The following is a 24,799-nucleotide window of genomic DNA, read 5'->3' as shown; positions in this document are numbered from 1 at the left end:
ATTTGTGTATAATGTGGTGCAGCACAACATGTATTTGTGTATAATGTGGTGCAGCACAACATGTATTTGTGTATAATGTGGTGCAGCACAACATGTATGTGTGTATAATGTGGTGCAGTACAACATGTATTTGTGTATAATGTGGTGCAGCACAACATGTATTTGTGTATAATGTGGTGCAGCACAACATGTATGTGTGTATAATGTGGTGCAGCACACCATGTATTTGTGTATAATGTGGTGCAGCACAACATGTATTTGTGTATAATGTGGTGCAGCACAACATGTATGTGTGTATAATGTGGTGCAGCACAACATGTATGTGTGTATAATGTGGTGCAGCACAACATGTATTTGTGTATAATACATGGTGCAGCACAACATGTATGTGTGTATAATGTGGTGCAGCACACCATGTATTTGTGTATAATGTGGTGCAGCACAACATGTATTTGTGTATAATGTGGTGCAGTACAACATGTATTTGTGTATAATGTGGTGCAGTACAACATGTATTTGTGTATAATGTGGTGCAGTACAACATGTATGTGTGTATAATGTGGTGCAGCACAACATGTATTTGTGTATAATGTGGTGCAGCACATGTATTTGTGTATAATGTGGTGCAGTACAACATGTATGTGTGTATAATGTGGTGCAGCACAACATTGTGTATAATGTGGTGCAGCACAACATTGTGTATAATGACCACATTTCACTCACATGTTCACCTGCTCCTCCCTTGACCAAAGGACCACTGTCTCACTCACTTCCGGGTGCAGCACAACAACTTCCGGGCTGGCGGCAGCAAGATGGCGGCGTCCATCGGCGTTCATCTGGAGTTTAGGTGAGTGTTTCCCCGAGGCCAAGTTGGAGGCGGAGACGGACACGGCGGGGATGGGATGGGATGTCGCGGCGAGGCGCAGTGTTGAGCTGGGAGCCGGGGGTTTCCCAGCTGCCGGCCACGTTGTGTCTTCACATGTAACGTCTCGCTCACGCTGGCAGCGAAGCGCGACCGCCCCCGCACACTCTCGGCCCAATGTTGTTGTTGTCCCGGCCTCACCTACCTCGTCTGGCAGCTCCTTCCATACACCCACCGGCCCTCTGAGTGGACCCCTCCCCCAGGTTCTTATTAAATCTTATCCTTCTCTTTAAACCCGTGCCCCCTGGTTAATGGAAGCTGTCAGATTGTTGTGGTCCTGGGATAGGTTCAAGTTCAAATTAGTTTATTGTCATGTGGCCTGCTGTATTCACACATGCACTGACTACACCGCCCAACACGGACTTCCATCTGTATATATGTATATATGTATGTAGCGCCGCAGAATTTGTGCACCTATTCCCCCCCCCCCCCATCCTCCCTTTCTGTTTTTTGTTTTTTCTGTTTTTTGTTTTTTGTGCTAAATTGTATGTATGCACTGAGTACGAGCAGCTTTCAGTTTCACTGTACATGTGTAGTGACAATAAATGGCATATCTATATCTATCTGTATAGGACAATGAAATTCTTACTTTGCTTCAGCACACAGAACATAGTAGGCATGTACTACAAAACAGATAAGTGTGTCCATATACCATAATATAAATATATACACACATGAATAAATAAACTGATAAAGTGCAATAACAGAAAATGGGTTATTAATAATCAGAGTTTTGTCCGAGCCAGGTTTGGCGATGGAGAGGGTAGGAAGGAGCTGCAGATGCTGGTTTAAACCGAAGATAGACACAACAAACTGGAGTAACTCAGTGGGTCAGACAGCATCTCTGGAGAAAAGGAATAGGTGACGTTTTGGGTCAGATCACCTATTCCTATTCTCCAGAGATGCTGTGTGACCTGTTGAGTTACTCCAGCTTTTAGGTGATGGAGAAGGTGGGTTTGAATAATCGATGGGCCGGGGGCAAAAATTGAGTGGCGTTTAGTGTTGGTAGTAGAATTATACTATGTACTTCATAGTCAAACAAACCAACAGTCGGTTTTCCGCTAGAATATACCGTCTGCATCGATGGTTGCATTAATCCAATCATTGACACCGCTTGTCGCTCAGCCCCAAAGCTCTGTATAGTATTTGTTTCCTCACATTCTGTCATTGGGTCAAGACAGTCGAGAATGATTAATTGTCATATGTACTGAAAACCGGACAGAACGGTTCAATATGTAGAAACAAGGAACTGCAGTTGCTGGTTAATACCAAATATGGCACAAAAGTGTTGGAATAACTCAGCGGGTCAGGCAGCAGCTCTGGAGAAAAAGAATGGGTGACATTTCCGGTTGGGACCCTTCTTCAGCCCAACCCGAAATGTGACCCATCCTTTTTCTCAGGAGATGCTGCCTGACCCGCTGAGTTACTACAGCACTTTGTGTCCATCTTTCATAATATGGTAAAATAATTTTACAATACTTTATTGTCACATGTCTCCAGGTACAGTGGAATTCTTGTCGTGTACAGTTCAATAACAATCTTAACATATATAGGCCCAATCATACTTAAGTTTAAGAATGTAAGATAGTAGATTGAACTGAGGCAGTACACATAAGTTGCCATGTTTCCATTGCTATCTTGTATCCTTCAAGTTCAGAATTGTTAAAAATGTTAGAGACTTAACTTCGCCATGAAGGCCCATTATCCTGGCACTGGCTCTGGGTTAGAGTTGCACCGGGCAGCCTGACCAGGCGATGTTGTCAGTCTCTGCTCTGCTGCCATTCCGTGTAGCTGCAAGCTGTGTCTGATCTATGCGCTCCGACACTTGGAGCAGCGACCGATCTAATCGAGCCTCAGGCTGTTGCAAGGCCTCCAGCGGCCCACTCCACCGACATTTCAATCCAGACACATCAACCCACAAACGAGCTGTCCCTTGCCTCACATGGCCACTGCCCAGCCTCTGAGACTTCGGGCACCTCCCATAGTCAACCTTGGACGTGGGAGGTAAGACCCCAGCCTGCTCACTGGACCTGTTCTTTTCCTCCATCTGACACCACCGCCATCTCTTGCTGCAGCTTATCAGGCCCATAAATCCAATAGAACAGAGATAAATATCTAATTTTTAATAGTACAATAAATAACTGTAATAAAACTTTAAAAATAGAAAGGTACAGGGCAGCTGCAGGCTCTTCGGCCCACGTCTGTGTCATACATGATGCCAAGTTAAACTAATCTCCTCTGCCTAGTTGGCGTGGACACTGTGGGCCAATGTGCTTGTTTCCACGCTGTATCTCTAAACCAAATTAAACTAATTGAATAGTACAAGAAGTTAAAAAGGCAGACGGGACTATGTCATTGTGTTTTGGTCTCGCCATGAAAAGCTAGAACATTGGTGGTGTTGGCAACTGCTGCAGAGGTTATGGTCATTGTGTAATGTGGGGTTAGAACAGAGGATTCATGACAGATTAGTGAGACCATTCTCTTCCTAGATGACATAATGGCAGAGCAGGTAAAGATGCTGCCTCACCGCACCGGAGATACAGATTTAATCCTGACCTCGGGTGCTGTCTGTGTGGAGTTTGCACTTCCTCCCTGTGACTGCATGGGTTTCCTTTCACATCCCAATGACAGGTGGGTTTGTAGATTAATTGGCCTCTAAATTGCCCCAAGTGCGTAGGGAGTGGATGCAAAAATGGGATATCATCGAACTAGTGTGAATGGGTGATCGATTGTCGGCGCAGACTTGGTGGGCTGAAAGGCTTATTTCCACACTGCATCTCTGATCTAAACCAACTGAATATCAGAACACGTATAAGAAACAGAAGGGACATTCCATGTACTATACCATTGTGATTTTGGTCTCACCATGAAAGGAACACTGGATGTATTGGCCAGTGCTGCAGAGGTCATGGTCAGTTTGTTGTGGGGTTAGAACAGAGGGATCGGGACACGTATCCTCTTCACATTTGGGATTGCTTGATCTGACACTGGGTGTTCAGAAGATTCTTCTTTGAAACTCAGTACAGACAATTATTTATCTGCAAGGTCACAGTGAAATAACTGTGATTTTCCTAGACATGTTGCTCTTAATTAAATGATTCATTTATTTTCTGATTAATTGTAGAGGAGGTGCTGAGCTGCTGTTCAACGGGGCGAAGGAGCAACACGTCACATTGCCGAGCCAGCCAACGCCATGTGAGTGTAATTACACTCCTAGAATTCTCTTCTAAATTATCAAATTAAACATGGGCAATTGTGCTTATTTTGGGCGTATCATCTTGGGCGTGGGGTGGGGGAAGCTGCAAGGACAAGAATACAAATGTATAGAAATGGTCATTTGGAGAAAATCAACTGGTGCATCAAAGCCATCAGAGTCTGAAGAAGGGTCTCGACCCGAAACGTCATCTATCCATTTCCTGTCTTTTGTTCAAATTTCCAGCATCTGCAATTCCTTGTGTCTACATCAATGCCACCCATAGCTCATGATGAGCTAGATACTTCTTGCCCTTCCCTTACTTACTGCCAACGATCTCCTGGCAGGGATAAAATCCCACCACCAATCAATACCGAAGAGAACTCTCTGAACATTTATTCTCTAACTCCATCGTCTACCTGAAACAAATCCAGAAGTTCATGCTTTAGTTCTGTTATCTGGATGTCATAGTTGAAAGTAGTTTCTTTAGGAATCCTTGTTTTAATGTTTCTCAATGGAAAACACACATAGATAATTGCAAATTCATCCAACGAGGGAAGTTTGCAGTGCACTGAGCAAAGACTGATCAAATCCTTGCTATATCCCATCCTGAGTACAGTAATTCACTAAGACAAATTGTTAATATACTTGAATGAGTTTGTTGCAGGAAGGTTATGGGATGCGATAACCAAGAGAGGGTTTTATCACAATATTTCTGTCAGTCCTTTTGTTCTTTTTTTCCCTTGTTGTCTGTGGTTCAGTGGTGGAACACTTGACTCTGAATCAGAAGTTAGGTGGATAGGTCTCGTCTTTCAGAGAAATCCTTCGACTAGGACAAGGCCATCACTCTCAGCTCCCTCTGCCGTACCAGCTCATCGCATGGAACCAGAAAAGCTGCAAACTCTCTGTGGATCAGACAGCTTCTGTGGACAGAGAGGCAGCTAGCAGGCCAGATCAAAGACCCTTTGTTAGTACCCTGACCCTTCTGACAAAGAGTTTTTGACTTGAAACATAAACTTTCTTTCTCTTTGCACAGACTCATTCTGATGTGATGTGTTTTCAGCGTTTTCTGTTTTTATTTGATTTTTTTTAATAGAGCTTCTTCTCCTGAAATACCCAGTGGCACTATTTTCAGGAGGAGCAAAGGAAAACTCCTCAATGATCATTCCTTACTCCTGAACTAACATCATTGAAACTGCCATCTTATGCTATCTCAAAGCTGTTACATGGAAATTGCTGTGTTCAATTTGGCTGCCATGTCCTTCGCTTTAGATAGGTGACCATACTTCCAATGGATGTTATTGGCTGCAACACATGTTAAGATGCCTTAAGGTCACATAAGGTGTAAAGTGTCTCGCTTTCTCATTCTCTCGGCCATCCAGTAATCTTGAAGTGCCTGAGCATTTACCATGAAACCATTTCCATGAGGTATAACACAAACTGCTGGAGGAACTCAGCGAGGTCAGGCAGCATCTGTGGACGGAGTGGACAGACGACGCTTTGGGTCAAGACACTTCTTCAGACCCAAAAAGACCTGTCCATTCCCTCCACAGATGCTGCCTGACCCAATGAGTTTCTCCAGCATTTTTGTTTTTTTTGTTCAAAATTCCAGCATCTCCAGTTTCTTGCGTCTATTCGTTCCATTCTTAGCTATCCGGTCGTAGCCATGGAGGGTGACTATGCAGTGGCTTTTTTCACCCCATTCCTTCACTATTACCTCGAATGTCTCTCCAGGACCTGGGTTGTTTTTTTGCACTTCTTGGGTTCTGCTGAAAATTCCAGCATCTGTAGTTCCTTGTGATTTCTATGAGGTATCGTTAGTGTCAGTTCTCTCAGCGCAGGTATGTTACAAACCTGGAGACATTGAATGTTCAAATGTGCAGTTTCCAGCACAGTTCAGTGGCAGTGCAACTCTGGTGGTTGTTATTTCCCTGACACTTTCCCATCTATTTTCAGGGTTAGTCGGTTGCGTTTCGAGACTTGCCACAGTGGCATTTGAACTCCCAACCTCTGTCTCTCTGGCCCACAACACTATCATTTCCAATGTGTACTGAGCATTCACAGCAGTCAGCCTGTGTACTGCGGTGCCATAAGCTCCTGACGCTTGACTTTGCATTCATGTAACCATTGTAACCATTGCCCCCCGCAGAGCCCAAATGTGTGAAAGTGTTCTGCTTTACTACTCCAAGATAATCTTTGATTTCCACTCCTGCCCTCCCTCCAAACAGGTTATGCCCAGCTTTGCTCTTTAAAATGCTCTATTTTGTGCGTGAATGGGTATCTCATGATCCCATTGTTAAAACAAATGTTCTGTGCTCTTTCTATTTACTTAATTATTCTTAATCCTGAATTAAGTTCAACATTTGTTTTCTCTTGTAATATCCAAACATTGCAGACGGTGATTTATACCAAACATGGGCATAAAATGCAAAATGCTGGAGTAACTCAGTGGGTCAGGTAGAACATGGATAGGTGATGTTTTGGGTTGCAACCCTGCTTCAGACTTGTTTTCTCTTGCCTGCTGCACTGTTTGCCAGGTGAAAACTTATCAATGGCCCCCCCTTACTTCTGTTGGCCCACAATCCAATCAGATTTCTTAACTCTGTTTGCCGTTTTGTTCTCTGTTATTTATTATGTACCTTCTTTTAAAAAGTTGTTACGGCTGGTGAATAAAATTGTCACTACTTTTCCCTTTCACCCACTTGCTCTTCCATGTGCAGAATGCTCCTCTCTCTCCCCCCGGGTCAGGTAAGGTACGGGCCAGTGGCTGTTGCAGTGCTAGGCAACTGTGGCATTGTTCCAACAATGCTGCCTTGAACTGTGACAATTGGCCTGCTGAGAAGCTCTCAATAAAGAAGGGAAGAAAAGGATTCACTACCACGCCACAGCTTTGCATGGGCCAGGAATTTCCAAATGTTAAATCGAAACACTACGGCTGTGATGCAGAAACATAGAACATAGAAAATAGGTGAAGGAGTAGGCCATTCGGTTCTTCGAGCCAGCACCGCCATTCAATATGACCACAGCTGATCATCTAAAATCAGTACCCCATTCCTGCTTTTTCCCCATATCCCTTGATTCCTTTAGCCCTAGGAGCTAAATCTAACTCTCTCTTGAAAACACCCAGTGAATTGGCCTGCAATGCCTTCTGTGGCAGAGAATTCCACAGATTCACAACTCTGGATGAAAACGTTTTTCCTCATCTTAGTCCTAAATGGCCTATCCCTTATTCTTAAACTGTGACCCCTGGTTCTGGACTCCCTTAACATCGGGAACATTTTTCCTGCATCTAGCCTGTCCAATCCCTCAAGACTCCGTTTGGTACTCAAATGATTTAATATTGTCGGTATTTACAATGCATGACTTTAAATCAGTTCATGTTCTTGGATTAAACTGAGGTACTTAAGTAGAAGTGAACATGATTAAATTAGAGGCACTTTATTCGAACTGAAAAACAGAGATGGTTCCAATTTTAAATACTGGAGACACAAATTCTGTCTTTCTGCAGACTTGCGTTCAAAAGTGCACAAACACTTTAATGTGGATAAGAATATTAGATTAGAATAATGAATAGCCGTTGGCCAAAGGGACTTTGTATACAAAATAACTGTCCAATTTCTAGAATGAAATTTAGGGATGAAATCTCCCCAGGCTCTCACTGGCTCTCACTGTTGGAGGTGCCGAGTCAGATGAGGCATTAGAATGCGGTTCAGTTTGCATGGGTTTAATCCCCAGTTCTGGCTGTTATTTACCTCCCCACAAAGATCCGTAAGCAGGATTGTCTGATCACCACCTCGTTGCTATTAGTGGGACTCTGCTGTGCATACATTCTCTTTGGTGATTCCAGAGCCAAGAGTGTTTAATTGTCATATGTATTGGCAACGGGACAATGACATTCGTACTTGCTGCTTCACACAAAAAAAAAAGATAAATCAGATAATAATTAATAATACAATCAATTAACAATGTAATCAATAAATTAATTACATTAATTTGTAGTCTGATGAGTGGTCTCAACCCAAAACGTCACCTATTTCTTTTCTCCAGAGATGTTGTCTGACCCGCTGAGTTACTCCAGCTTTTTTGTGTCTGCCTTTGGTTTAAACCAGCATCTGCAGTCCCTTTCTACACAAATTAATAATAATACTAGGTGACTGCAATTAGTGCAAAACCAAAATCCATAGTGCAACCAAAGACACATTCCACGGAGGTAGATAGTTACTGACGTAGAGGTTAGTCTTGTGCAGTGTTCAGTAGCCTGATGGTTGCTGAGAAGAAGCTTTTTTTTAACCTGGTGGTCTTGGATTTTAGGCTCCTGTACCGCTTTCCTGATGGTAATAGTGAAATGAGAGCATGGCCAGGGTAGAAACCAGATGAACCAGTGACCTGTAAATTTACACATTTCTATTCCATTGTCACGTATGCATAGCACTGTGAAATTATTTCGCACAACCTCAATTGTGCAGTCAGCACAATTTTGGCTCAGTTTCAAATAAAAAAAGCATAAGACACAAATAGTCCACAGTCCATTCCACATGTTGGAAGTCCTGGAGTGATCCAGGAAGCCTGCAGACCCAGGACCAGAAGTCCCTCTCCTCTGCCGATCGCCACTGTGTCCCAGCTGACCTTGAAGGTGCTGGAGGCAATTCCCCGGTCCCTCTCCTACCAGTTCACTCCTTGCACCCATCGCCACCAGCAGCTCCCTCCTTGACTCTCCCGTCTTCGAGTTTCCAAGCTTCCACTGCACATGGCCATTGGGTCTTCCTCCGTATGAATGCTGCACCTTTTTAAGAAGACCCCCATCAGTAAATGGACCTTACAATTTTGGTTTACCACCAGGTGGCGCTTCGATGGCAGTCTCACCTACAGTCTGCCTGTTCTTTTCATCCCTTTTTTGTTATTTTTAATGTGTTTTAAAGGTTTGTGTTAATGTTCTCCAGTTTGTTTTATGTGGGAGGTGGTGGGGGGGGGGGGGGGGGGGGGGGGGGGGAAACTTTTTATCGATCTCTTACGTTGCCGGAGATGCGATTGTTTTCCGGGTCGTATCTCCAGTCACCCTGTGGCCTAACATCGTCGAGCTGGAAGCCTTGCTCAGGACTGACTTTGAGCCCCACCGCAGGGCGTGGACTTACCATCGGAGCCGATTCCTTGCCTGGGATCGACGCTCTAACCGCGACCTGCGGACTTTAACATCGTGGAGCTCGCAGTCTCGGGTTGAGACCGAGTCGGGAGGCTCCAACGATGCAGAAGGTTTGATTAGCCTCGACCCGGGGTAGATTGCCCGGCGTGGGGGAGTTGAGATTCCCCCCGATGCAGGAATTTGATCGCCCCGACGAGGAGGCCTTCCGCCGGTTACAGGAGTAAGATCGTACCGTCAACGGAAGTTAGAGGCCCCCGACCGCTGGAGGACAAAGAAGGGAAGAGATTGAACTTTTTTTTTTGCCTTCCATGACAGTGAGGAATATGGAAGAGTCACTATGGTGCAGGTTTATGTTAAAATGTATTTTGACTGTTCTGTTGCTTTTGACTGTATGGCAAATCAAATACCTGGAATGTTGCAAAACATACTTGGCTAATAAAGTAAGTATGAGTATGGTTTGATGGTATTTGCCCTCTAGAGCTCTGCGTCATACAGGGCAGGCTGACAGGTTTGCAGAGATCACCACCGGGTGAAAGTGGAGAATGATGGAGAGTGGTCAACCTCCCAGAATGCGATCAAAGTTTCTGGTAAAGTGTGAAGCCCATGATCGGCTAATACAGGTTCAAGGTCACTGGTTAAGCTTTGCAAAGCAGGCCATTGAGAATGAAACGAGGACATGGTGTTCAGAAGAGTGCTCGAGGATGGGTGGGGGGTCAAGTGAAGAGAATTGGCTTTGATGACAGGATACACTGTCATTCAGAACAGCTGCCAGGTTGCAGTAGGTCTGTGTCTCCAGCTGTTCTGTAAATTAGTTTCAAATATTAATTTCTCTTCCTGTTGAAAAGTACTGTTTATGGAGAGTGCACTGACCAGTGGACCCCCCCCCCCCCAATGGTATTGCTTACGTTGCACTTTGGATTTGAGAGCAGGATTGTGACATTTATTGTAAATTGGAAATGTGTTTAACATTGTTCAGCTGGAAGGAAACTCTCTGAAAAGACAGATCATGGAATAAAAGATGACGGCTGAGAGAAGTTTTTGTAGATTGGCAATGGTTTTACATAGAACAGCACTGGAACATGCCCTTCGGCCCTCAATGTCCGTGCCGAACATGGTGCCAAGTTAAACTAATCTCCTCTACCTGTAAATGATCCATATCCCTCCATTCCCTGCCTATTCATGAGCCTATCTAGATGCCTCTTAAATGCCACCATTGTATCTGCCTCCACCACCACCACATGGCAGTTCATTCCAAGCACCCATCACTCTCTGTGTAAAATGAATTTCTCCTGCGCACCTTGTTTAAACTTTACCCCTGTCATCTTAGAGCTATGCCCTGTTCCCTTGTTTGGTACCCTTGAGCTGAGTCAATTCCTCGACGTCCAAAAGAACAGCCAGAAGTGCTGAGCTATGTTGCCGTATTATTTTCATACTTCGGACAAGCAATAGACTTTTACATATCCACAGAATGATGCATCACAGAAGCCCATTGGGCCCGGGCCAGCTGTTTCAAGCTGCTTCCCCATAGCCCTGCAAATATAAGAGGTTATCTTCTCATTATTCCATCATTATTTCTGGGAGGTTGTTCTGTGCACATTGGCTGATGTGTATGATATATTGACTGAAAGACTGAGGCAGTCTGTATACATCTTTTCTCCACTTACTACATTTCCTCTGTGGAAAATCTCCAGTTTTGGGGAGAGACTACTTCGATTGATTCATCCTTGTAAATTCGCAAAACTGCAGAGCAGCCTAAGAAAATTCCAAAGGATTGATCAAACATGTTGCTTCTCCCTGATCAAATTGTTATTTCACAAATTGGGAACAATCTTCCTGCATCTAGCCTGTCCAACCCCTTAAGAATGTTGTAAGTTTCTATAAGATCCCCTCTCAATCTTCTAAATTCTAGAGAGTATAAACCAAGTCTATCCAGTCTTTCTTCATAGACTTGGTTTATACTCTCTAGAATTTAGGAGATTGAGAGGGGATCTTATAGAAACTTACAAAATTCTTAAGGGGTTGGACAGGCTAGATGCAGGAAGATTGTTCCCGATGTAGGGGAAGTCCAGGACAAGGGGTCACAGCTTAAGGATAAGGGGGAAATCCTTTAAAACCGAGATGAGAAGAACTTTTTTCACACAGAGAGTAACAAGATATTGGAGATCGTATCAGTCTGATGCAGATTTGATGTTTATCGTAGCTGCAGTGACATCACTCAAAGCCAAGATCAGTGGACTTTTGAAACCAAGGTTAGTGCAGAGAAGTGGGATTGAGGAAGAACATCGGCCTTAAAACAGATTGAATGATGGTCTGAAGAAGGGCCTCGACCCGAGACGTCGCCCATTCCTTTTCTCCAGAGATGCTGCCTGACCAGCTGAGTTACTCCAGCATTTTGTGTTTACCTTTAAATGATGGCCTACTCTTGTTATTCCTTATGCTTATTCATGGATAGGAAGGGTTTGGAAGGCGATGGGCCAAATGCAATCAAATGCGACCAGCTCAGAATGACAACTTGGTTTGCATGGGCAAGGTGGGCCGAAGACCTGTCTCCATGTTGCACAGCTCTATGACTCAGTACTCTTTGGTAAAATTATCAAACAGTCCCACTACTCTGCTCTTTTCCTCCATCAGTTGCTTTGCTTTCTTTTAATGTTTGTTATGGAATCTGCTTTCACCAGCCTTTCCTGCAGATGATTCCAAATCACATGATCCTGTTGGATTAAAAAAAAACACTTTGTCGCCCTGATTTTTTTCCTTTCACTTTCATTCTGTGTGCCCGAGTTACTAACCCTTCTGTAACGTAAAAGGGCTTTCCATTTTGTTTTCTTTTAAAATTGCTATGATGTTCAAATTTCTGCCTGGTAAAACGAATCCCATTTTCTCCAATCTCTCCATACAAGTAGAAGCATCATGGATAAGATTTTATTTTGTTTTCCTTTTTCAGCCTTTAATTTCTCCACTTGTGTAATCCCAGTATGTACCCTGTTTGAAAAGGAGTTCTGTCCCTTTAAGCTAAAACAGGTCAGTCGTGACCTGCTGAGGATGGTGAGGTGTGGGAGATGTCGCTGTGTTTAAAATTCCGTTCACACGCTGCTCATTACCAGCTGGTCATTCTGTGTTGGTTTGAAGAGTCCTGTTTGCTGAACTCTGAGCAAAGTTTAAATGCCCTGCGCCTCTGTGCAAATCACATTTTAAAAAGGCAAGTTTCTGCCTAATTAAACAATGAGCAGTGACTCTGTGCAACATCTGTGAAAATCCATCTTCTGCCTCATTCTTTACAGAAACCGGGCCTTTGTTACGGGCCATTCACTTGTAAATGTAGTCACTGATCCAGCAGCTTAGACTTTATTGGGGGTGGGGGCGGGGTGGAGGAGAGAATGATGAGGGTGGTGATACATTTAGACTGTTATATCGAGTTAAATACAATGCTGCTGCCTTTCCCATTTTTCTCTCTCGAAATCTGAGGGTAAATATGTCAGATATGCTGTCTGCCGGACTTTAAAGAAAATAAGCATCTAGTATTTGTACAGTATTTTCTTTTCATATAGTTTGGCTTTGGTGTATTTGAGTGTCAGTGAAATGCTTTTTTAAAAATTGTCGTCACTATTGTAATGCAGGTGAAAGTTGTAGCGAGTAGCCCAAGCACTGGTGAGATAAATGGGCCTTTAATCAGGGCTAGTTTACCAGGTGTTCCCTCCTGGTCATGGCTGTGTGAATCCCTGGAACAATATATGGAAGGACTGTAAACGTGCAGGCTACTTGATCGCTCCATACTTGGTGCTTCGATCTCACCTGGCTCTTGGTGTTCATGCCTTTTGCCAACAAAGGCATTTCTTACAGTTACCCACTTTTGCACAAGACTCCATCACTGTAGGTTAACAGCGCGATCTTACATTGCTAACTCACTTTTCAAAGCACAAGGACATCCGAATGTGCTTTATGTCCAGTAAACTATAACTTAAAAGAAAAACACAAAGTGGTGGAGGCTCTAAGAAGGATCTCGACCCAAAAAGTTGCCTTATCCATGCCCTCCAGACCAGCTGAGTTACTCCAACATTTTGGGTTTTATTTTTGTGTAAACCAGCATCTGCTGTTCCTTGTGGCTCCATGATATTTAAATGCAGTTGTTGTTGCAGCATTGAGTATGTAGACAGTTAAGCCAAATGGCTTCTTCCCATGTTATAATTTTACCATAAATCTAGGTAGATCATGGCTTTAACCTTTTTAGACACCGAACTGCTCCATTGTCTGGATCTCAACAGAGTAAAATGACCAGAGAAAATTGCAAGAGACAACAAAAAAAACGCAAGCACCTGCTGTGATAGTGTGATGTGATGTTGGGGGCATTTCTTGCTGCTTATTCAGGCCTGCCTCTGCCACTGTCCTACAAATAGTGCACGGGTCAATTGATTCAGGCCATTTGATCAGTTTAATTTGCTTCCATGAGAAATCCTGGGAATGAGAGGAGCGTTATTGTGTGTGGGTGTGTTTGCGCGACTGTGTGTTTCTTATAAACTGAAGACAAATTGCTGAAACATGAGGCTTCTCGCAAAGGGAGACTTTACATCAGTGTGTCGTAGAAACTTTTAAACTTTTCATACTTATTTAATCAGGACAGTGCCCCCCACACTTCTTCCTTAAACATTCTTGAATTGTGCACTCCAATTCTGTTTTTGATAAATATATGCATACATGCAAAGAGGTAAAAGGAATCATTCAAGGAACACAAAGTCCTTACAAAATTGGAGCTGCTTTGACATAGGAGCCAGTGTGTCTATAACCTCTGACTCGTCTCATCAATCGTTCATTTAAAAGAGATGACAGCAAGCTGGGGTTCTACTTTGCAGCCAGAAGAACAAATAAAATCATGTATTGCCCCAACTTTATCAGCAGTTAAGCTCATAATGTCGATATTTTAGCAAAGCAGCAGAATACTGCAATGTGCACGACACATTGTGTTAAAAATCTAGAATTGGCCGATTTAATCGCATGTAAAACTATGGTGAGCAAAGGCTATCTGTGCGATAGCAGGAACTCGGTGATCAAACAGCAATCTCTGTGTTTGCCCCTTTCATCTTTTTGTTCATTTTGCTCCATCTCCCATTCACCGTGCTCCAAAGAAAATGTTTAAGCAAGCAGAGGTGAAAGACATCTTGTGGGAACAGAGGAACTGTGTTGATTCATAGAATTCCGTGTTCATTTTAATTGAATAAGTTTGCTTGTGCCATGCACAAACACATCTTTGTCACCTTGACTATGAAAAACGAAAAAAAGCAGATGTTGTAAATATGAAATCAAAGCAGAAAATGCTGGAAATACTCAGCAGGTTGGCAGCATCTTTGAAGAGAGAAACGCAATTCATATTTCGGAGCACTTTGTGCTTTGTACCTTGCAGCGTGGCTGATTTTGTTTTTCTCTCCCCAATGTCCTTTACACCTCTTCTAGACGTTTTGGGTCATTACCCATCCATGTTCTTCAAAAATTCTGCCTGACCCACTGAGTTAATCCAGCACTTTGTGTGGTTTAGATTTTTAGATGAAAGCCTTTGCAAAGAGAAGTCTGAATTACTAGGTTTCTATGACAAGTCTCCTGCATTGAAGAAATAACATAGCATCAGACCATTTGGCCCACAATGCCTTTACTGAACATGATGCCAAGACCAATCCTTACCTGTCTGCACATTATCCATATTCTCCAATCCCTGCATATCCATGTGCATTTCCAAAAATCTCTTAAATGCCACTATTGAATCAGATCCACTATTATCCAAAGATATTTAACGTTGGCGTGGGCAGTTCCCTAGAATAGTGTGGATCAGAATTCCCAATCCACACTATTTAATCTCCTAGGGCAAAGGAACGGAAAATACTTGACACCATGGTGTTGTAGTTTAACACACAAGGTATCCTCTGCCTTCAGAAGATGGTGCATGTTTCAAGGAAGAATCACAAGGCTCCTTTTTAGTTTTGAAGAAATAAAATAGCCTGTTCAGATGATGTAACTCAATTTCAAATTAACACAGTTATTTGGTTAAATGGAGAGTCAGAAGTTGGATTTGTTTGTTCAATGGTGTATTTTTACTTGTTTTCTGTCACCTCAGCCCCAGTGTTTGGTTTTGTTGGCTGGAAACAGGACATGGATTCTTGTATTGAGATTAGCTTGAAATTTTATATTGAGGAGGGGTGAACAAGGAACAAAGGGGCACCATTATTCCACATTAGCATGGAAACAAAACCCTCTTGAGTGCTCGTGTGCCAGGCGTACTGGCCTGTGCGTGCTGCCATTGTTTCCAGCAGGAGAATGCCATCTGGGGGCTTTTACTCCACAGACCAATTTATTTGGCAACATGTTCTGGGTGTGACAGTGACTATCTCACCCCCGGCCACATTGTGCTTCGTGGTTCAACACAAAGGTACTCTCTTAAAGGTGAACTGTCTTCATGGAAGATTTGCTGGGAGAATTGTTTTATTGTGCCCGATTGCAACCGTACCATTGAATCGGTTGAAATGAGACGTTACCCCCATTAGTGTGACATTGCAACGAAGCTTGCCGACAAAGCTTTAAGTTATTTTAAAGTTTGGCAATGCTATTTTGTTTTCAAACAATAAGCGATACTGTGGATTGCTGCAGTAAAAATTGATATTAAAAAAAACATCGTTTGTCCAGAGGTTGTGGCTGTCACTAGCCTGATCAGCACTTTGTCTCCGTGCCAAACTGTCCACTGATCACTTCAGCGAATGGTTAAGAGTGAACGACGCTGGAGTCACATATAAGCATGGCAAATATCCTTCCCTGAAGTGTCCTAGTGGCACAGATGGTATTTTATGACAGTGCAGTAGTTTCATGTAATTGTCATCGATGATAGGATTTTATTGCATGTTATTTGAATTCAAATTCCCAGTAGCTGTGGTGAGATTTAAACTAGTCTGCTTGAATCAATAGTCTGGACCACTGAATGCCATCGTATCCCTTGTCTATTTCCAAGTTTTTCTAATCCTATCTTCCATCCTTTCATATATATTTTTTAAGTTACGTGATCACTTGAGAATCTACTCTTTTCAATTTTCTCCTCGTCTTTCTACGAAAATCCCAGTTTTCTATCTTTGGCCATCGTGCTGTGGATTTAAGATGATAGCAAGTTGGATATTTAAACACCACTTCCTACCATTTCCTCAGTCATGCTTCTTTCTTTCTGCCCCTCCAACTCGGCATTCTTGGCTGTAAATATGGGCCATTGTTTGAAATGGTCTGTCTCCCCTGTCCAATGGAATTGCCTTCCTTATGTCTTCCTCCTTGCGATTACGACCCTAGAGACCTCTGGGCATGCAACAGCATTGGAAGACATTGCCTATTTTGTTTGTTTGAAGGGTATTGAAGATAGTGGGAAGATAACTATTTAAATATGATGGTATGGGTGGGAGAATAGGGAGAGATAGTTGGAGGCAAGATAATATGAACAGCTTCTTCACAACAATCTACACAACACTAGCCTCAACAACTGTATCTTCTTTGGGCTGTTTCTTTGGTTGCACTACGGACTATGGTTTTTATGCAGTATCCCTGGTTATTTATAGTTTTTTAAATTAGATATTTGTTGGTGGGTTATTGCATTAACAGGCCCGTTAATGGACGTTAATTGCAGCAAGTAAGAAATTCATTGCACAGTTGTTGGTACATGTGCCAATCAAACATCCTTGACCTGCTTGAGAAGCTAAACTAAATGTATTATCTGAGAACCATTTGCTTTCTTATTGAAGGCACACATTCAGTTTTGACTGAAGGTGAAGCTTGTTCTCATTCTGAAATTAATCCATTAGTGTTGATGTGGATGTAGATCCGCTAACTATCTTGCTCTGATTGAAGAGGGATCCCGTCCCAAAAAAATGTCTGTCCATTCCCTCCACAGATGCTGCCTGACCTGCTGAGTTCCTCCAGCACTTCGTGCTTTGCTAGTGATGCCAGCATCTGCAGTTCCTGTGTCTTTTTCTGATCGATGGTCTTAATCGATGAGATCTTATTTTAAGCATACTCTGGTCAGTCCATTTGGCCATTTAACTGATCAGAAAAGTCATATTACTTGGTGAATGAGGAATTGTCAACATTCCTTCCAATTGATTGGGATAGAATTATTTTTATGTGGGGAGGAGAGATATTAGCATGCTATCAAACTATTTTATTCCACAACCTACATGGAGTCATATACACTTTATAACACCAAAACAGAATATTTGATCCAATGGATCTATGCCCACCTTCATGCCCCTCTGAGCACCTTCTCTACTCATGATCAACCCCTTCTAGCAGAACCTCTTGGCGGGTGTGTTTCCCTTTAAATCATCCTCTTTAGAGGCCTTTGTAAATTGAATCTCTTGGTTGATGCCTTTCTTTATTCATCGTCCCAACGCCTTTCAAATTGTATTTTTGGACTGGTGCAATTGGCAAGCTGACAGCTAAAAACATTTCAATGTCACTTTTGTAATCACAAGAGTGCCCACTGTGTTTTGTTTAACTGGTACTGAGCAACTGTGTTGAACTTGCACTGCTGTCATCTTGCCAGTGAGTGACTAGTTAGTTGGTCCACACCTATTAATGCATTTTTCCTGTCTTCTTATTCTGCTGATGCTAGCTTATAGGCAATCTTGCAAATTGGCAGTTGCGGTGTATGAACTTGCAGGAAACACAAATGCATTTCTACATAGAACATAAAAGAGTACACCATGGGGACAAGCACTTTGGCCCACAATGACCGTGCCGAACATGATGCCAAATTAAACTAATCTCCTCTGCCTCTCTATTCCCTGCATATTCGTGTGCCTATCTAAAACAGCTTCTTGAACGCCACACAAGCATTGATTATTATCTTACTAAATTTGACAGGAAGCCACCAGAGATATTAGGCCATCGCTAGAGGTGGATGTGATGGGAAGCAGTTTAAAGGAGACATGGTGGGCTGTCAGGGTGAGCCGTCTCTACTTGGCCACCCCTTTCCTGATGCTGCCGCTACATGTCAGCCTTCTTTTCCAACAACCTTCGGGAGATGATCAGAAATCGTCTCCATCTAAATGTTAGTAGAAGTCGAGCCGTTATCATTCCTATTCCATCTACCAGCTATCCAGAACGTGGGGGGGAGGGGGGGGGGGATGGGATCATAATTTCCGAATGAGGGGGTCACCCATCTAAGAGAAAGGCGAGGACAATGTTTCCGCAACATTGTGGACCTTTAGAATTCTCGACCTCAGAGAGCCATGGAGGCAGATTCATCGCCAGTCTGTGCATTGAATATATTTGGACCTTTTTACCGCAAGAGAATATGGAGAGAGAGCAGAAAAGTGGTGTCCAGGCCATGATTTTATCGGTCATAACATTATTGAGTGACAAAGCAGGCTCGAGGGACTGACTAGGCTTCTGCTGCTATTTTTTCAATTCCACTGTTCTTGTGTACTTGTGTAGAACTGTGCAAACAATTACTATCTTGGAGCATGAGTTTCTCCAGTAAGGGATCACTGAGACCAATTGTAATCACTCTCAGGAGCTGGACATCAGTGATAAAGTTAGGTCTCTTCCTTCAATGCCCCTGAGAAGGTGGGTTATGATTTACTCTGTGTGCCCCTTGGTCTCCCAATGTACTTGTAGGTTCAAGGTTTTGATCAAACGACGGTGAAGGTGCGGCAGTATGTATTCAAGGCAGGATTTACAGGCGACTTGGAGGTGATGCTGTTCCCATGGATCTGTTGATCCAGGTGTGACCATCTCCCACAGAATGCACTGCATCCAAGGAACATTCAGTTTCTCTTTAGCCAAGGGTAATAAAAGTCTAAGTCGCTCTTTGTGTTCATTATCCGGTGATCCCATGCTGGAAAATGGTTCGACTTGCTTATGATGGCTTCAGTGCAACAAAAGGATAATCAAAGACATTGCCTCTTTATCACGGCTTCTTTACATTAACCTCTGGGGGGGAAAAAAATATAGAAGTGACTTTTGGCTCTTTTGCTGTGTTTCAGAGACTAATCTGTGTGATATCACAGATTTATGGTAAGCTGCTCCGTCCCTCCACCCCCACTGCTCTGCAGGACAATGACCCACCCCTCGCCATTCCCTGACAGCAATAAATGGGCAACTTTTCCATAGTGACCGCGCCACAAAAGGTGATGCAAGACCGGAATGCACTGGGGTCATGAGTCTGAAACCGCAGGACAGCTCTGATGACCAGACCTTATAAATGACTCCTCTTTTGTCCAAAAAAAAAAGAAGCTACCAAGAGCACTGTTGCTTTGTGAGTGCAAGGTAGAATTATTGGAAGTTTGGGAGTATGTGGAGGAGGGGGGGGGGAATCTTCACTGTGTGTTTGTGTGTGCTTGCAGTTCAAAACTGGATGGAACTGGCGTGCATACCTCCCCGAGAGTCCCTGGCAACAATCTATTGCTGTTCCAGCGCTCTGCTCAGCTCATAGGCTGTGCTTTACACGGCCAGCACCAACATATACTGAAGCCACTGTTTCAAAAATTGGCCCATGTTTCTTTAACCTCCGTTGACTCTTAAAGCCCCCATGACGACCTAAAATGTTGATAATTAAGGCTGCGAGGATTGGACAATGATTTCAGTTCTGCCAACGTTGTGCGTGTGCCAAGGAAGTACAGAAACTCACATGCCACCCAGTGCAAGTCTGGCCAAACAGGCTGTTAAGATCTAAAGAAGCAGATAATTACAAAACCTGGTTTAATTGAAAAGATATTTTCCTGCGGTTGGTGCCTTTGTGCTGTGCATTCCGCAAAGCTGATTTCAAAGTAGAATATTTCTATGGAGTCAGTCCTTCCTGTGTTCTCTCTCAGTTTTCTTTTCGCTGAGGACAGTGACTTGTGTTGAAATCAGCTGCATACAAACTCTTGTAGAGTCGCACAGCACAGGAACAGGTCCTTCGACCTAACATCCCAAGATGCCTTGTCTCAGTTAGTCCCATTTGCTCATATTTGGCCCATATCCCTCCCAACCTGTCCTATTTATGTACCTGTCCAGTTGTCTTTTCAATGTTGTTATTGGACCTGCTTCAACTAGTCTTTGCACACCTTTCATGAACTTGAACAGTTGCTGCCATCATATTTAGCCATAGAAGGTATCGCAGATGAGGCAGTCTTAGTTTAGTTTGGTCTAATCATACAGCATGGAAACGGGCCCTTTGGTCCACTGAGTCCACACCAACCATCAATCATCCGTTCAAACTAGTTCTATGTTATCCCACTATCGTATCCACTCCCTGTACACTGGGGGCAACTTACAGAGTCTGAATAACCTACAAACCCGCACGTCTTTCAGATGTGGGGGGGCAACTAGAGCACCCAGAGGAAAATCATACGGTCACAGGGAGAACTTGCAAACTCCACATGCACAGTACCTGAGAATGCCTGTTCATTCCCTCCACAAAATGTAAATTTGGTCTGCCTGGCTAAATACACTGATCCACTGTGAATGCTGCTCAATCTCTAAGCTTCAGTGCCTGTACTCGATATATGGATGGCAACCAAACAGTTTGTCATCTTTATATTGAATATTGACTGGGACATGTAAGAAACAGATGCAGGATTAAACTATATAGCTCCTTGAGTGTCACATAAAGCTAGATCATGGTTGATCCTGTCGACATAGAAAATAGGTGCAGGAGGAGGCCATTCGGCCCTTCGAGCCAGCACCACATGGGATAACTCTCCTATTTTTTAACCAATGTGGATGCTGGACTTCCTCTAATTGTAATGTGACAATGTTTAATTTAGTTTAGAAATACAGTTCTAAATTTAGTTTAGAAAAACAGGCCCTTCGGTCCACCAAGTCCAGTGATCTCCGCACATTAACACAACCCACACATACACCAGGGACAATTTACATTTATACCAAGCCAAATAACCTACAAACCCGTACGTCTTTGGAGTGTGGAGGAAACCGAAGATCTTGGAGAAAACCCACGCAGGTCACGGGTAGAACGTGCAAATTCCATACAAACAAGCATCCGTAGTCGGGGTCAATCCCGGGTCTCGAGCTGTAAGGCAGCAACTCTACCGCTATGCCACCATGCTGCCCTGCGACACTATATTCTGCATTCTGGTATTTTTCTTTTGACCTGTGGTAGTTGTATATGGCTTGATTGCACTTTAACATCGCATGATCTGATTTAATTGGATAGCATGCAAACAAAAGCCTTTTACTGTATCTCGGTACTCGTAACAATAATGAACCAACACCAACATTGTATCATAGGATCTTTCATATTCACCTGAGAGAGCATGATCAAGAGGTACGTTTGTATTCATCGGTCATGGCATTGAATATCATGTTCCAACTTTAGGTAGGCTGCATTAGGAGCATTATTACTATTCTGGTCACTCCATTACAGGAAGGTTGTTGAGGCTTTGGCGAGGGTGCAGAAGGGGTTATACCTGGATGGTGCCAAGATTGGAAGGTATATTTGGAGGGACTGCTCTGTATGTCAGTGGAGTGTTAGCCTAGGTTGTGGAGTGGAACTTGAACGCACAGTTAGGGACTCGGGTGAGAGAGCTGTCGATGTTCAGCTGACAGCACTGAATCAGTGCAGAGGGATAACCAGTATTGCTGAGATACATGACTTGCACACATGGTGAAAAGGTGAGAGGTGTTTCCATTTTATTGTTGCTGGAAGAATGTCTCAGACCTGATTTTTGCCATTGGTGTCAGCACGGTGAAAGTTGGTCATTCGGGAATTATTTTATGATCTCTTCAGCTGAAATTGCGTAACCAATTCTTTTTGCCTTTCTCATGTCGCGGACAACATTTTATTAGCAATGTCACACCGTTAATTCAGGAATTGTTAGCAAAGATTTCTCTGCTTGTAATTTACCGATAGCAATGTCCCAAATATTTTCAAGTTCCAGTTGTGATTTAAAGGCTCCTCCACTATTGCTACTCATGTCTCGTCCACGTTAGAGAAGCAGCATGGAAACAGGTTCTTCAGCCCACTGAGTCCTTACTGACCATTGATCACCCATTCACACTGGTTCTGTGTTATTCCACTTTTGCATCCACTCCCCACACACTAGGGGCGATTTACAGAAACCAATTAGTCTACAAGCCTGCACGTCTTTGGAATGTGGGAGGAAACAGGACCACCCGGAGGAGACACAGTTGGTCACAGGAAGAACTCTACACAAACAACTCTTCAGGGCAGGATTGAACCAGGGTCCCTGGTGCTGAGCAGCAGCAGCTCTACCAGCTGCGCCACTTGAGATGATAAGGTGTCCCAAAGTGGAAAATGCCTGCAATATATTGCACGATATGAAATTGTTCTGACTGCTGTGTAGTTTGCCTCATTTGTGTTAATCTACTTTACCAGCCACATGGACATGTTTGTAGTACTCCACTTGTAGCAGTGGGCTCGAGTGCTAGTATTCTGTGCTCCCATCACTACTCATGTTTACCAGTGTCGATAAAACATGAAGATCCTTCATCTAATTAATCTGAGCAGTTCAGCAATAAGAATGGCTAAGTGCAAGGCTTCTTTATCTGGTTCGGGTTAATATGTTTTAACGATATTCAGACTGATTGCTTAAGCATTTGTTGTCTCCCTCTCATACTTTCAAGTGATGTTTAATTGAACTTGTATGTTCTTTACCACCCTATTCCTTCCATGGGTTTTCCCCAGTGAGACACTTAAATACATAAAATAAGCTCTGGGAGGAAAGCCTGTGAGGGTTACTTCAATATTCAGTTTGAGTCTTACAAAATGACTTTCAGTTGAGGTTCCAGTCACTTGTGTGAGGGTAGGACTTATTGCTTCTCCTCATTAATTTGTGTGCTTTTTATTATATTCATTATATGATGGTATTACTGTCGACGTTCTTATGAAAATGCACAAGTTTTCCCTTGCGGTGTTGGGGCATCTCTTTCAATGAAGTTGGCTTTGATCACAACTCTCAGTCAGTCTTTAACCCACCCAATGGGACCCAGGAACCAAAGGCGAGACACCTGGGTGACCCTGTTAAAAAGGGAAGGGAGTGTAGTGAATGCGACTAGAAGTGTCCTGCACAGAGTAAAGCAAGGGGATAGTTTTATTACTTGTACAATGTTTGAAGAATATTTCGTTTTTTTAACCTTATAGCGTGACTTATCAATTTATTTTTTTTAATTTTTTTAAATTTATTTTTGTTAGAAGTAAGTACAATAATGTGATACCACAGTACCTAATACTTATTGACATATTACATTTCATATACAACTTCTTATTTTTAATTTAATAATAAAACAGGAGTAAGGAAGAAAAGAGTAGAATAAAGAGAGATTATCATAGAGATTGGTGCGTGAGATAATAATATAGCCCGAAAAAAGAGAGAAGTACACGAAAAGTTACAGAAGAATGGAGAAGGGAGAGAGACGGAAAAGAAGAAATAGAAAAGATAGAAAAGAAAAAATATTTTTGTTCTACTTCATGACCTATCAATTTCTATTCAAGCATTTTCAAAATTATAATTGAGCCAGCTTGCGACTCTTGCAGAAGTGGCATTTATGCCCCACTTCATGCCATCAAATTAATAACAATGTCCGGTGATACAATTGTCAGACCAAATGTGGACTATTTGACTATTTCAACCATCTACTTCCTTTAGGGGATATTCGACAGCTCCTGGTGTGGATCAAAGCCAATTTGCTGAAGGATCGGCCAGAACTTTTCATTCAAGGTGACACTGTGTAAGTACAAACTGCCTTTTTACGAGTGTCAATGAAGGTGTAGCATGAGCAAAACACAAAGTACTAAAAGAATTCATCGGGTCAGGCAGCATCTGTGAAAGCATTGGACAGACAACATTTTGAATCGGGAACCACCCTCTGACTGATTCTGAAGAAGTGCCTGACCCGAAAAGTGTCTGTCTATTTCCCTCAAGTACTTTGTGTTGTGGTCAAGATTCCAGCATCTGCAATTTCTTGTGTTTCCATGTCATAGCATTAGTAAGCTCGTATCTAAATAAAATTGCCACTGCGCTCATTCTTGATGCCCATCCATTGCTCGCAGCCCACAACAAACCTCAAGCACAGGACAGCAAGCAATCATGCAGCCGTCAATTCTGATTCAATCCCGTTCCAACGTGTTTATGGAGTCTTGGCAGGCACGTGAACTATAATTCCCTGTAGCAACAATCAATTTGGAGACGATAAGCATAGTCTTATCTCGTGCAGTGCCTAATATGGGGCAGCTTTCATGCTCTGCAGTGTTTAACAGCCAACAGTTTTGGCACAGCACAGAGTTCAACAGAGAACAGCTTCCATGCTGCAGCGTTTAATAGGGTGCAGTTTATACACTCTGTAGTTCCTACATGCTGTGGTGTTTGACAGTGTGCAGCTTTCCTCACATGTAGTGGTTCACAAGTTGCAGCTTTTATTCTATACAGCATGCAGCTTTTACATTGCAGTGTTTCAGTGTAGGCCTTGTATAGTGTTCTCTGATTCACAGCGTGTAGCGCTTACACTGTGGGATAGTTCACAGCATATACCGTGCATTCTTTCACAGTGTGCAAGTTTTATACAGTGG

At 43.0% G+C, this 24,799-nt stretch overlaps 1 protein-coding gene across 1 annotated transcript in view; it reads left to right on the top strand.

Annotated features, from left to right (window-relative positions):
- The first annotated feature begins 731 nt into the window (after window positions 1-731).
- urm1 (ubiquitin related modifier 1) overlaps window positions 732-24,799 on the top strand; it is a 40,902-nt gene continuing 16,834 nt past the window's right edge. The window contains exons 1-3 of the mRNA XM_055660111.1: window positions 732-847; window positions 4,047-4,117; window positions 23,880-23,961. Of these exons, the coding sequence (XP_055516086.1) occupies window positions 813-847; window positions 4,047-4,117; window positions 23,880-23,961 (188 nt within the window). The 5' untranslated portion in view covers window positions 732-812. The remainder of the gene's footprint in view (window positions 848-4,046; window positions 4,118-23,879; window positions 23,962-24,799) is intronic.

This window comes from Leucoraja erinacea, chromosome 31 (assembly GCF_028641065.1).
Source record: "Leucoraja erinacea ecotype New England chromosome 31, Leri_hhj_1, whole genome shotgun sequence".
Classification (NCBI taxonomy): Eukaryota; Metazoa; Chordata; class Chondrichthyes; order Rajiformes; family Rajidae; genus Leucoraja; species Leucoraja erinaceus.
This window is presented reverse-complemented; position numbering and strand designations above follow the sequence as displayed.